This window comes from Pararge aegeria, chromosome 9 (assembly GCF_905163445.1).
Source record: "Pararge aegeria chromosome 9, ilParAegt1.1, whole genome shotgun sequence".
Lineage (NCBI taxonomy): Eukaryota > Metazoa > Arthropoda > Insecta > Lepidoptera > Nymphalidae > Pararge > Pararge aegeria.
In genome coordinates, this window is record NC_053188.1 from 11,431,248 (window position 1) to 11,446,467 (window position 15,220).

General features: G+C 35.0%; 1 protein-coding gene across 4 annotated transcripts in view; it reads left to right on the forward strand.

Moving 5' to 3' along the window:
* LOC120626479 (forkhead box protein O) overlaps window positions 1-15,220 on the forward strand; it is a 111,750-nt gene that overhangs the window by 80,755 nt on the left and 15,775 nt on the right. For 2 of the 4 annotated variants that reach the window (XM_039894005.1, XM_039894004.1), the window contains exons 3-8: window positions 4,606-4,788; window positions 5,275-5,375; window positions 6,316-6,567; window positions 6,990-7,204; window positions 8,098-8,291; window positions 9,333-9,871. In XM_039894005.1, coding sequence (XP_039749939.1) covers window positions 4,606-4,788; window positions 5,275-5,375; window positions 6,316-6,567; window positions 6,990-7,204; window positions 8,098-8,291; window positions 9,333-9,515 — 1,128 coding nt within the window. In that variant the 3' untranslated portion in view covers window positions 9,516-9,871. Of the gene's footprint in view, window positions 1-4,605; window positions 4,789-5,274; window positions 5,376-6,315; window positions 6,568-6,989; window positions 7,205-8,097; window positions 8,292-9,332; window positions 9,872-11,130; window positions 11,188-15,220 lie in introns of those variants that run through there. The other 2 variants (XM_039894006.1, XM_039894007.1) reach the window with 2 other exon arrangements.

The following is a 15,220-nucleotide window of genomic DNA, read 5'->3' on the forward strand; positions in this document are numbered from 1 at the left end:
TCGGGTCAAAAGTTAGTGGTACATTTTTTTATAAAGTACAAACAAGGCCGGTGCTACGAAATTAACAGTGTCCACCATGCCTCAGGGTGCACGTAAAGTCCAGGATAATCGTCAAAGCCGGCGAACTCCTATTGCAGTAACGTCGTCTATGCTTTTAAACCCTCTTACCTACGTGTATGAGGGAGGAGACCTGTGCCCAGCAGAGAGTGCGGTGAATACGCAAGTGAATCCAGTACTCAAACTCGTAGGTCTGTCGAGGGAGAGACAGAGTATTTAGTGGGTGCAAGTCCTAAATAACTACTCCGTTTCTCCCAACGGAATGGTATACGTCAGGCTTTTTGCCTGTATTAAAAAAAAGACCTGAGCCCAGCAGTGGGACGTTAGTAGACTGAGAATCATGCTGATTTAGCTTAGGTTAAAAAAATATATAACCTATTATACTAAAATTTTGCGAGTGTCAAACCACGCAATGACAATAAACTACGGAAATCATGAGCCATTGATTTCGAAGATTGCGTAACACGATATTATAGCATGGAAATTCGACAAAATTTAAGTCTGTGGAGCATTAAAGGGGACGTCGTCGGAGACGGTTAATTCACCCCATAAGGGTCGATGTGGCGCCAAAGATCCTACCGTACACAAATTTCTAAATAAGATCTCGTACGAATTTTGTCTCCGTCTTTTGAATCGTGAGCATTACAATTTATAGGTGCGTAAAAAAGTCCCTGAAGTAATAATTGTTTAAAATTGTGTTAAAGTTTAGCTTAGGTGCCGAATTTTAAAGCAGTTAAAAAGAACTGAAAACTGCTAATTTAAGAAAAACCAAAAAAAGTTTATATTGCCGAAAGCTGCTATTAACCTATCGACCTATTATTGATTATTTTTAAATTACTTTAAGGCCGTTGTAGCCCGACCACGCTCGCCAATTGCAGATTAGTGGATATCTGTGGATAGCATGGAGCACTCTTAAGCATGCAGGTTTCTTCGCGATGTTTTTCTTCACCGTTATAGCGGGATATATTTTGATTACTTAAATTAAAAACGCACATAACCCCGGAAAATAAAACATGCGTCCCGCAGTTTGAACTAAATGACATTTACCACTAGGCTATCACCGCCTATAACATGTGGGATATGTATACATATGGGAGTTTTATTTAAGGATTTGCAAAATACTATTTTTGTGTGCTCAATTGGAACGCCTCGTGCTACAGTTAACCCACTATTCAAGCAAGTGTGACGGCTACGATAACTTCAAGCTCGTGTGTTTCATTACTTTTGGTTTGATCAGCAGTGCTATTTGCATATTGTTAACGTTCTGTTTTTTATTAAGTATAATCTTCCATTTTGGGCGTCAAGGTATGTCGTACAAACAGTCATTTTAAAATATCGAAATATACATGATTTATTCCCGATTCAACGATTCAGTATCACATTAAACAATATAAACTTTCTATAGGAATATGCTGCAATCTTATAGAACAGTTGTCTCTAGCTGACTCCATAAACAAATACAGAAAAAAAAGAAACAGAAATTTCTTCAAAAATTCTGCGTTACAACATAAATTATTACGTGATTACCTTAATACAAATGTTCCAATTATAGTTGTGAAAATTCTTGGTAAGGGCTTCTGGCGACAAATCCATCAGTGTCGACAGGCCATTTGTTGCGCCTGTTTTCACGCTTGATAAATCGCGACACTTGTCCGCATTTAGTAGATTTATACACAAGGGCAATAAAATACATTGTAATTGAATATCAAAACTAAAATTACCGCACAATCTGAAATCACGCATAGGTCACGCATAATTATCTTAGCGATTTGTTAATTTAGATTCACTAACATAAAACTGACATAAACTAGTGGCAACTGCATGAAAAACTTGAAAGCATTTATGTAATTAAGTAAGTATATTATGTTTCTTTAATATGATTCCTAAGGTAATTTTGGATCTGCCTTGCCTGCTTGATTTCTTTTAAACAATTAGCTAAATATGAAATGAATGTTAAATTGTAATTCATTGATATTAGAAAAGAGCAAGTTTCTTATCGTCATCTCGGTCGATTCTGCCTTCCTTATTTGAATTCCATGGTACTGTGAACATTAAGCTTAATTTGCTATAACCCGCGAAGAGCTGGCATGTCTTCAATTTTAACTTTTTTAATCTAATAACCACAATACACCTCACAGATCTTCTAAATGCACTCTCAAATTAAGTTTCGTTCCAAAACCGGAGCTTTTTCATTAGGGGCTTTACAATGCACAATCAATATCTTTCTTTTTTGTTTTATCAGGAAAATACAAATCTGACAGCACTATCTATAATATTGTCATTGACAGCAATTTTAAAACCATCCTGCAAGCATAATTTAATAAAAGTATTACATGTACCTATTGTGTATCACTAAAATGAAAATCGACATACCTATTCATATCTGTCAAAGTCAAAACATAAAAATTTGGTTTATCTTTCTTGTTCTGTTTATTCTGACTGATCTCTGAAACGCCTATATTTGATCTACTTTTATCGGCGGGCAGATGATAACATAGGGAATAACATGATATACTATTTATTTCGCAAATCTTCCCCAGACCACGTTTTAAAAGGTTGGAAAATTAAAACTTATAAGGTGGGCTCGTGAAGATCAGTGAGTTACTTCCCTGTAGGGATGATACGAGGGTTCGGGGATTGTATTAAATGTTCAAAACAAGATCATTATGATATTAATGAAATACTATAGAGGTATTTGGTTTATTTTAGTCAATGGTTTTTTATACTTTGCGTATTACAAATTGTACGCAGACACGATATCTCGGAAAATCGCTCGTTCATTTTAAAATCGCAAATAATAGCTAGCTGAACCTGCGGCTGCGCCTGTGTATATCGGAGGATGCTTGAAGCGCTATAGCCGAACATAGGTAACAAACAAACAAACAGACACACATGCATAATTATAATACAAGTATGGATATCGGAAGGTCTCAAAACATTGCTTGATGACCTCAGCAGAGTTTATCTACAGGTGGGTCTGCGAATGAGCATTATTATAAAAAGAAGTTCACTCGAAATTGAGGAAACATGGTTAGGTAGGTCCAATTTCGAGAAAGAGTTAAATCGCCGAACTTAACTCGGATGGGCAGCGTTCGGGACCAGAGTTATCAAAATAGCTGAAGGAGTCGCGAAGCAGAAGTGGAAATGGGCGGCGCACATAGCTCGTAAAACCGATGGACGTTGGGGTCCCAATGTACTCGAATTCCGACTTCGCAATGTACAGTGCAGTGTTGGTAGACCACCCACTCGGTGGATGACATAAAACGAGCGGCAGCTATAAGCTGGATACAAGCGGTACAAAATCGCAGCGAGTGAATATTAATAAACCTATGTCCAGCAATGGACATCCTGTGGTTGATGGGATGATTATGATGGTGGTATCTGGAAAATAATACTTGCGGCTTCTTTTACGTCTATCTTTGAGAAAGAGCCACCAAATACCACTGCGCCAGGGGTTGTCAAAACTTTACATGGAAATGAACGATACGAGAAAGTGGCAGTTCTCACAGGGCACGCAGAAATTATTTATGGTCTCTTTTATTGCTAAACTTCATTCGTTGCTGTGGTTGCTTTTATTCCTCAAACGGAAAAAGTTGTGGGATTTTATTACCGGTGTGAGATAGGACACGTTATTGCACTAACTTTGAGTTGGAATTAAAATAGATTTTTTTGCGGTTATAGCTATAATACTTTGGCAATCCACTGGTTTAAATTGAAATAACGAACTATTGACCTATAATACTCGTAGACATTTGGTTTGTATTGTATGAAAATTAAGCTTAATTTGCTATACTTAATACCGCGAACAACAGGAGAATCTGTATGGTGTAATTTATAATTTCGAGAGATGTTGACTTTACAATGAATAATTGTTAAGTCAACAATTATAGTACATTTGTTAAGTATTTGACTATACGATATTACTTAACGAGTTTCACACAATTTTGATTTTTAATTTGATTATTAGAAATATCGATATCTTGAACGCATCAAATACCTCCATATTCGATAGTTCAGATTACTTAATATAGTTTAACCTTTAGATTGCAGTTTAATAGTGTTTAGAGATTTTATTCTTTTTAAGACTTTGAAATCCTGACAGAGTCCTAACCACTCTTTACGACGTCAGTTACGATTAGGTTTCTTGGAAGCAATCGGATTTAATTTAATCTCAGACGAGGCAAAATAATTTTTAGTAAATTGTACGTTTATGTAGAAAATAGTAGCACCTGAGTTTTTAGCAGGTTTTTCCTCGATAACATATTCTGCCCTCTCGAATTGGTGATAGCGTCACTAAAAGCAGACATAATTGACATTCAAAGATTCTTCTAAAGAAGGACTAACAAAATGAAATAAATGATTGTTGAATTAAGAATGTTACTAGACATCTCACCCAAAAGGTGTCAAAATTGACGTGACCTTTCCTTTTAGTTACCTTAAATTTATGAGTAGAGAGTTCATGGTTACAACTAATTATAACAATTTGTTATGAAGAATTCGTAAGTTGAGTAAGTTGACAATCTTCTCATGGTCATTTGTTTGTTACAGAATTCAATCCGGCACAACCTGTCTCTTCACAACCGGTTTATGAGAGTCCAGAATGAGGGGACTGGCAAGTCCTCGTGGTGGATGATTAACCCGGACGCGAAGCCGGGCAAGTCAGTGAGACGCCGAGCTTCATCCATGGAGACGTCCAAGTCTGAAAAACGAAGAGGCCGTATTAAAAAGAAGGTATTTTAATATTAGCCATAACTTAACTCTTAATTTAACTTAACATTTTGCTTAACCTGGCAGTTTCAGCTGATCAAACCTACAAAAACATTTTATAGTAAAGCGAGAGATTATAAATAAGGCGTTTTCTACCTTCTGTAGAAAAATTCTAAATATTTTTATTTTATTCTAGATGTAGATCTTCATAACCTGCCCAGTAACAACGAAAGCATTTTATACAGACACAACTTTGTAAGCTATTTGAAAGGCCCGAAGCTTTAGTTAAAATTGGAATGATTCAGATATCTCCAAAGTAGTAAACGATATATTTTAATGTGAAACATTTATCCAATATATATTTTTACTTCAATTTATATAAGATTATCTTCATGTATGGATTCCAACATTATGATATTTTCGTAGTTTTAATTCCTTATCGTATGGAGTTCTTCGAAGGTGTTATTTAAATATTTCGCTTTATTAAACACTATCTTAATATTTCAACAGCCTGAAGCCTTAAGAAATGGAATAACAGCTGACACTACTCCAAGCCCCAGTAGTTCAATATCCGAAAGTCTCGATATGTTTCCCGATTCTCCAATACACAGGTAAAAAATCCTCCGTATTACCCTGAGTAGGTGCATAGGTCGCGCTATAGTTATTAATAGAAATTTTAAACTTTTCTGTTTTATTTTATCTAGTGTAAATGCTTTAAATTATAATCTACAGATGTGTCAAGATATGATATGTTTTATGTTTATGCCAATTATGTTAGCGGACAAGACCGTGAACTGCGATAGTAATCCGACTTTAAACATATAATAATTCACCTTTACGAGAACGGAGTAATGCAATTGTGGATTCTGCCAAATATCCTAGTGCACCTAATATTTACGTCCTCTGATACAATTTATGGCGTGAAATCCACTTTACAACAAAAACTACTACGTTCGATATAAAGCAGCGTTGACCACGCTAATAAAAATGAGTTATAGGAACACTGTTACTTTACGATAAAAGGTTTTAAATCATTCACGACCATTAGATGAGGAGTTATGCGGATGCTGAATCTCGTCATTCCTCCAATATTCAACGGTTTTATTGCCGAATATCTGTCAAAATTACGGACGTAATTGACATTTATATCGGTTATTTTTTGGGCTGAATGTTTGCCGTTCAAACGGAAGACCTTAACAATTCTCGTCAAATCATTTTTGCCGAAAATGTCTCTTTTCTGACCGTTTTAGCTGTTATGATGATCGCTTCATTTGGCATTCATGTTAGCGGGCCGCGATAGAGGCATTAGATTTGCATGCCATTTTACTTTATAGTATATACATAGGATTATTCTTAGATAGAACTAGGTCCTAGCTGAGTTTTATTTCTGCTAAGGATTTTCATTATTTGCCACTCAAGTATCGATAAATCAGTGGCCATGACACGATTATTTTATCGGATTGTTTTATCTTTGCTGATATTCATGGTCATATGTTATGTCGATATTTCAGTTATTAATTATTTTTTTGACGCTTGTTCGCTTTTCCGTAGCAGCATTTTACAGTTATCTCCGGACTTCCGTCAGAGGACTTCATCCAACGCTTCGTCGTGCGGTCGACTGTCACCGATCCAGTCCCTAATGCCCTCGCAACCGGATTGGGCCTCCGATTATACCCCTGCAGGGGATTATACTCCGAGCAATGACTATTGCCAAACCGAATACCCTAATACTCAAGACGACGTGTTAGCTGGAACACTTGCAGACTCAATGAAGCTACATGGAGCAGATCCATACTTAAATACGTAAGACTTTATAAGTTTATGTTTAAGATTTGGATTGTTAGGTATGAAATCCAGATATCCCGTTTACATTTTTAATGTCCAGTGGTAGGAGAAACTTCTAGACATTATTCTATCTGCAGCAGTTGATAAGTTATAATGAATAATTACTAAGATCACTTAGTTTACGGTAGACGTATTTTTATAACGCGAAATTAAAGCGCGAAAATAAATTTTAATATCTTTGCTCTAGTTAAAATCATTTTGAATAGTTGCTACCTATTACACAATACCATTACCAAAGTAAATGCCTAGCACTAGAAAGCTTGATTTGATTTAGATGCGAGTAGAATTTTAAATTTAAGACTATGGTCTCATACGTAGCTCAGCTATGAAATAGTTTAGTAGTTAGGTATGTCTTTAAGAGTGTTTTATTCCATTGGTAGGTACGTTCCAACTACATCGTCATCTACAGCGACTGGGAATTACCGTTATTCGTATGGGTCGTGTCCTCGACATCCGCATGGTGGGTGCAACTGCCCGTCACTGTTTCCCGCGCACCCGGCGCACCCAGCTCACCCAGCGCACCCACACCAGCACGCACTTAATCATTTCGTTCGACCACCACCGCCTGCAGACCCTGCTGATATTATGCAAACCGGTAAGTTGCTTTTAGTCACAATTATTGTAAGTAGGTAAGTATCATTTAAAAATCTTAGAAGATTATTCACTGACCTTAATAGTAGGATAATACTTTTAAATTTTCTTATTTTAGTGACGGTCGATTGGGCACAAGCAGTGGACGGCGACCCTTCTTTCTGAGTCCAAGGCTGTGTGTTCGATTCCCAGAACTGGAAATTAGTCAGCTATCTTAATACCCATAACACAAGCTAAGCTTACATTGCTAGATGGCGATGTGTGTATAGTTGTAGTATATTAAAAAAAAATATATATAATATATTACTAATTAGTAATAAAATTAAATAAAACTTTTTTAAATATAATAATATTGAAAGAGTGTTATTTACAACATAGTGTGACCTTCACGAACTTTTCATTATTTGATTAAAAACGGCATGGTCATCTTTTGGAGTCCGAACCTATACCATTTTGCTACGTATGTATATTATAAATAATATACATATAGTGTCTATGTATATTATTCATAAAAAAATGTAACGGTCATCTTAGTACCCCCACGCTACGCTTACTTTGGTGCTAGATGGCGATGTGTGTATTGTCGTAGTATATTTTTAAATAATCTAACCAAGCAAACAACAATGACGCCCTGGGATCTTACGCTTAGATACTGATCTGGTAGGTACCTAAGGGTTTTGTAAACTGCAATAACTTTGTAACGTTAGTGCTTACTTACTACGATACTGCGTACTTTAATTTGAGACTATGTATGATTTCCAGGTGGGATCAAATTTAAAATCCTATAAATTGACCAGTGGATAAACCACTGATATTGTCAAAAATAATAGACATTGATTTTAGTATCCTATATTATTTATTATTATATGTTTTCAGTATTTCTTTTTGTGTATGCAGAAAGCAGCCAAATGGAAATGGTGGCGACATCAGATGCTGGGTTACTGAACGGGGGCTTAATGGTGCAAACTGGGGCTATGGTGCCCACTACGGTGATGGGCCAAATTATGGGTGCTCTAAACCCGGGACTCGCAGAAGACTTGAACTTGAATATAGAAACATTGGAACACGGTTTTGATTGTAATGTGGATGACGTAAGTTACATTTTAATTACAGGTCGGGTTATGAGAATAGTGCCAAAAATAGAAAATATGTTTTTCTATTTTACCCAGGACATTTCAAAGTGTCATTTCATTTCAAAAGTAGCTGGAGCATGTGGTCTTCACAAGTCTGTAGCTAGTTCGTCCAGAATGCTACCGTAAAAATGCTCTTATTGCATCCTTAGGCTAGTTTAAAGTAGGGGTGTTGTCGTGTAAAAACCAAGTCAGGTGACCTAGAGAGCCAGTCCACATCCCCAAATGACATAGAAGGCGCCCGGGAAACAAGGCTAAAACACTGCGTTCATAAAGGCGATTGTGACGTAAGAAGGTGTCCCATCTTTTAAAACTATAAAAAGAAGATTTTTTTTCGTCTCTTATTTCATCCGCGTCAGTTCCGGGTTGCCACAAAAAGTTTTATTTTAGTATAAATCGCGCTGGTACCTTAGCTATATTAATTTATTAGTAGTCACAGACGCTCGATACTTTAATTTAACTAAACTGTATGTCAACATAGCCTGCTAGAAAGGTCCAAGATCTTCTTCGTAACGTCGTCTAGATAAATAATTATTTTTGTAAGGAATAATATTCTAATAAACTAATATCTGCAACTCTGACTTAGAAAAAAATAAACCTATTTTGGTCCTATTTGTGTGACCGACTCTTTGCTTCAATGTTCTTTTTGTTATTTGCTTATTTTTAAATTTTGTTTGGTCCACTAAAAGTTCCTGAAACGAGTAAATTCATTTGTCTGTTTGTTTGTATCTAAGTCTGTTGGCATTGTCCTCAGACTACTGGACCAATTAATTGTATGTGCTTTTCAATACCAAAACAATGCCCATGTTATACTGTAATGGGTGGGAAGGAAATTGCATATTTTTCATTTAACTGTGTTTAGTGAGAATGAAATTTTTTCCTTTTTTTCAAAACTTAAAATAGCTTTTAATATTTCTAAATAGTGTTTTATATATTTATGTAACTGCCCATTATTATTATTAATAATTGACTTAGTTTGATAAATAAAAAAAAATTCTGTAGGTAATCAACCACGAACTCAGCATGGGCGGCGCTTTGGACTTCAATTTCCAACAACAGAACACCTCGATGGCGGCAGAAGCAGAGAACCAGTTCGTGGCCCCAGCCCCACCTGTCCCCACCACTCTCTCTGGTGGTGGGACTCCACACACACCTTACTCCGCAGCCCCCTCTTGGGTCCACTGAACCGTAGTTTACAATCAACTACTTACGTGCGCGTTTAAACATTAGCCGTCATAATTCAGTGTTTATTTTATGTTATATAAATAATTTAAATATGACGCAAACAGAATCTGTTCAAGTTACTTGCTGTACTTTGACTACCACTGCAGATGTTATTTTTCTTTACGATGTTAATATTAAAATTGTATTTAGTGTTAGTGCTAAGCGGAACGTTACCGATCGTTGTTAAAGTGTCAATTGTGTTAGTGTAGGCTTTAGTATTAAGCTAGGTGGAAGCTTGTGATATTCAAGTAGTTTATTTATCAGTTCTAAGGACCGAGAGGGGGCATGAGGATGGAGTTTTTGAATGGCTAGAAAAGGTAATTATCATGAAGTTCATCATCATTCTTGATTTAAGCTAATAAGATTATTCAATTTATACATTGACTCTAAAAAAGTTGCTTAACTTAAAAACAAGACACATTAAATTCAAAAATAAAGCATTAAACTCCATTATATTATTTGATAGTGAAAAATAGCATTAAGTTATGAAACTCTTCATCCGTTTAGGGATCTTAAATAAACGTGAAGTTTTTTTTCCTGTACAGGATTCCGATCTATCGATTAGAATTTTTTTTTTTATACTGAACACAAAAAAAACCAAACAGTGCGTGTTGTCCGATGATTCGAAACATGGTTGTTAATATTTATTACTATCTTATTGCTAAAGCTGGACGAATTGTAACTGTAGCGTGTTTAAATTCCTACAAAAGACCTAATATGTCCAACAGTGGACATCCTATGACTGAGATTATGATAAAAAAAACATTTTGACAAAAACCCCACTAAAAGAAAAAAGAAAATTATTTCAAACAAAAATACTGCCTTTGTTGAACAACTAAAAAGTAAGAAATAAATATTTTCTACAACATTTTAAAGTTTGTACCAAGTAAAATGTAAAATGACTCAGTCTACATATACTGTGTATACGGTTTCCTACGGTAAATACGTTCATAAGAAGGAAAGTCCCTAGTCATTTTCTAAATTTTTCTTGGCACCGACCTAAAAATGTTTATTTCTTGCTTTTAAACAAAGTCGGCTTTTTATGTAAAAAAATGTTTTCACCTCTAAGGTATAATGTACCAAAAAAAAAAACCATCAAAATCGGTTAATAATTAGCAGAGTATACTTATAGATAATAAAATACAGTTAAATTGACCTCCTCCTTTTTTTTAAGTCAACCGACTTACGCGGAGGCTTTTGAGGAGGAGGACAATACAATACCTTATTTACATACAATCCTTGAAAATGACACCCATGTTGTTAAATTTATAATCTGACCAGGTGGCTTTCTTGGATTTCAAAATTATTAGAATATTCGTTCTTATACACCCAATAAACCTTGAAAATGACACCCATATTGTTAAATTGACCATTTGGCCCGGCAGCCATCTTGGTATTCAAAAATTATATCATATTCGGTCTTATACACTTGTATACTTCGAAAACTACATCAATATTTTTAAATTGTCAACTTTACACAGCGGCCATCTTAAATTTCAAAAGAATCCCCAGGTAGGGTCTCATTGTAACTTTAAAAGTGTGTTCAAACTAGATATACCCAGCACTTTATATCTAGAAGTTCCAGTACCAACCAGAGGAAGGCTTCGAAGGTCACCTTCAGGTTACAACCATAAATAGGTAAATATCTTTCAAATTGATTCACATTCACGTACTGCATGTACGTGAATGTGAATCAATTTAATCTCATCCATCCGTGTACGTACTGCGATCTTTTTAGACACCAGCGACTGATGAAATTCGGTACAGGTCTGCTCTGGACAGCGGCAGATTGCCGCCTACGGTTTAACACATATATTAAATGAGCGTCAACAGAAGTTTGTAATAAAATAACCCTTATTGAGCTTTATTAAGAATTAAGTCCAAAGGCAAGTTATGTGGAAAAAATGCAGTTCATAATTTATTTTATATGATGTACAATTTTAATAATTTTTCATGGCAGTTTTTGAGATTAACATATCTTCTGTTTAATGGTATTTTTTAATGGAATAAATTAAAAGTACATAAACCCGACTCGTCAGTTTTCTGTGGAGAGGCGACAGAAAATCTTTTATACAGCATTATTATTAAGCATAATAATTTTCGGAAAGTAAATTAATTCCACCGGTCAGATTAGGGACCTATCTTTGTGTAGTTATTTTTATTTGTGTTTTGGTTTGTTTATTTTAGCCAGAAAGCGTCTCCCAACGGGAGGGACAATCTTATTCTGATCTGTCGTCCTCCACCATACGGCGTTAGCTGACATAAAATAATTAAAAAAAAACATTTTTAAAATTAAAAAAATGTCTTTTATGAAAACCTTTTTTAAATTACAGTATCATGTCTAATAATATATAAAGCGTTCACATACATTTTTAAAGTAACTATGAGAACGTTAACGTACAATAGAAATGCAATAAATTCCTGTAATATCAGCGTTAATCCTCCAAAAGTTTTCCGGTTGAGTGTCCAATAACTCAGACCCGGTATCAACTATAACTAACTTGTTTCGTGAAAACAACGGACGGTAATCTGACCCCGTTTTCGAGTATTTAAGACCGAGATAAGAAAATTTGAAACTTGCATTTTACTTTCCAGTCTTTTATAATATTTTCCAATACATTTTACTCTTTGATGGTTGAAGGGAGGAGACTTGTGCAATGTAATGTAATGTGATAATGATGGTAAAGCAATGTAGTTTTAAACTACATACTATTATTATTATAAGTTTTATTAGTATTTTTACCTACCTGTCTTTACATACTATTATCATTATCATATGATATCAACCCATTACCGGCCCACTACAGGGCACGGGTCTCTTCCAACACAATGAGAAGGCCGTAGTCCCCCACGCTAGCCCAGTACGGATTGGCTTTCGATCAAAAAACATAACCCACAGACCTTCGCAACTTGTATTTTCGCTTTAGATAATCGGGTAAAAGTAAGAAAATCCTCGTAGAAAATATACAAAAATTTACGCTCACGCTGTCTCCCATTCCATTTTATGCCGGTCGTATTACAGAAAAATGCTTCACTTTTTGCTCCATCTCTTTGTACGTGGATTATGACACGCGATCTCCTTAATTTATGAGCAAATGTGTGTAAGAAAAAGAAAAAAAAAAGAGATAAACGGGTCGCGAATGTTAGCTCCTGGCGCGGTGGAGACGAACATCGACCAACATAGTTTAAAAAGCGTAGTACACACATTAGACTGCCTATGTTGCGTTAATAACCCTAGAAGCAAAAAAAAGGGTGCTGCTATAAGAGTGAGTAAGCTTATAAATTAGGACCTACCACATTAAATCAATGATAAGTGTAACCGCTCTGGCTGTGAGTTTGATGTGTTTGTGTGTGTGTGTGTGTTTATGGCATCGTATAACCCGAACGAATGAACCGATGCACAAGAATATAAAAAAGGTTTAATAAATAACATTTTTAGTTTGCTACTTTAAACAAGAACTTTAGGAGAAGCGGAATATAAAAAAACATAATTCGGTTATAAGGGCTGCCGATAGAAGTGGGAACTGAAAACAATTGAAAAAGTCGGTGACGCGTAATTTAAAACGCGTAAAAAAATATAATCTATCCAAAAAGTCAATCACGCGGACCCATAAGTTTTGAACTTGATTTCAGAAATCAAGAAAAGAAGTTTCACGTAACAAATCATGGCGAAAATATATAATTTCTGCACCTTCTATTTTCGAAAACGTTGTAATACAGCAAAAAATACATAGTCAGTCCTGACCTTTACCTTGCTATAGACGTAGAGTGCAAATTATATTGGGTTCTGAATGAATAATAAATAGATCCACGGTACCACTCTTGAATATAGTAGTCGTTAGTATACATCCTCAGTAAAGATTTACTATATATATATTTATACTACTATTATAAAGATATTTTTTGTTTGTCTGTACCGAACAGACTCCGAGAGACTTTGACCGATTTTAACTATTTCTTCTCCAAAATGCTGTTGATGCCTGTTTTCTGGCTTAACACCTACGCCTCAGATTGATTGAGGAACACAGCGGCACGTTGCGTGTTTCTTGCATACACTGCGAAGTGTTGAATAAATAATTTAAAAAAAACATGCAATTTGAATATAATACCATACAAAAACGTTTATAATAATTGGAGTAAAGAATTGTTAATTTTCAGAAATATTAAATTTAAAATTTGTGTAGTATGAAAATTAAGCTTAATTTGCTATAGTCCGCGAAAAGCAGCAGAATCTGTATGGTGTAATTTATAATTTCTTCAATCCTTACATTCCACACCAAACAGATCTTCGGCAATGTACCCTCTACGCACGTTTCCCTCCGAAACCGCAGCATCCTCAGGAGATGTTGACTTTACAATGAATAACTTCTATGGTTTGTAGGTATTTAACGTTTTTAGGTATTTAACTCTGAGACAAGCTATGTAATGAGTTTTAATTAGATCCAGAAAACTTCTCATTTAGTAGTGGGGGTTATTTTAACCGGCGTGATACAGTTATTTAAAGCAGTATTATCGCGTAGGTAAAACTTAAATAAGTTCAAAGCAGTTACAAAATCATTTGAACTGTAAAATCTCGGAATTACCTGTAAGGATTCTTAAAGTTTTCTTTCGAAACATTTGGTTGGTTTTTGTTTTGCTATTTTCTTAAGTATTGCTTGTTTTCTTTAACGAGGCAACACTTTTTTGTAAAAGCTAAAGTAGGTTATAATTTATTTTTTTATTGTATATCCTTATGTAATTTCAATAATCCAACCCAAAGTAGCAAAAGTTTGCCTTTAAAATTCATTTTTTGGCGTGCTTCGAGAAAACTAAGTATTTTGTGATGGATAAAAATCAGTCAAATTTTCATTTGTCGGTAGCCCTATAATTTATAAATCAAAAAATATTTAAGGGCCACCCTTATACTAGCCAATAAGAGCAGTTTTATCTTTAATAAACATTAACAAATATACAGTTATAGTGGCTGTTTCGGAAGGGTGTTGTTTTAAACGGCTTTATCTCATTAGATATAACTTTACTTAATTAGGTAAACACTAAACGTATGTTACGTATGTGTAATATTACCCTGTAATTATAATAACAAATAATTCTTATATCGATTCAATAAATATAAATGAACATAATATTTACGTTTTAAGTTTGGGACTTGCTTTTGGTAAAAACTTCCAACCCTGTACATCTTATAGCATCATTCGATAGATGACTAAAATTAATATCCTTAGAACTCGAGATTCGTACAATAAGTTATAGTATATTGTTTAATTAAAAATAAACACTATTGATTCTCTACCTAAAACAATCAAACAATGCACCCCTAACTTCCGTGGATGCCATTTGTCATTTGTGCACTGGTATGAACAATAATTATAATTAGATCTCCACTGAATGTGGCTCGGTAGCTGCACCCGTGAATCAATTTCACCACTGAATGCTCCTATTTGTTCACTAATGAGGGAAACCTTAGTAATTAATCATATCATTTCAGCGTAAACGGTGCCCGCCGCTTGGTGTCGAGCGATCGCCTTCAAATAATGGAATATCACGAAAAAATCCAGAATACGACGGTAGATTAAACCCGCTTCGTTAATGACTTGTTTTTTAGGGTTGCAAAGAATACGTCTTTAGCAGGTTTTTTGTTAATCTTTTAATACTTTTAAAGCTAGAAG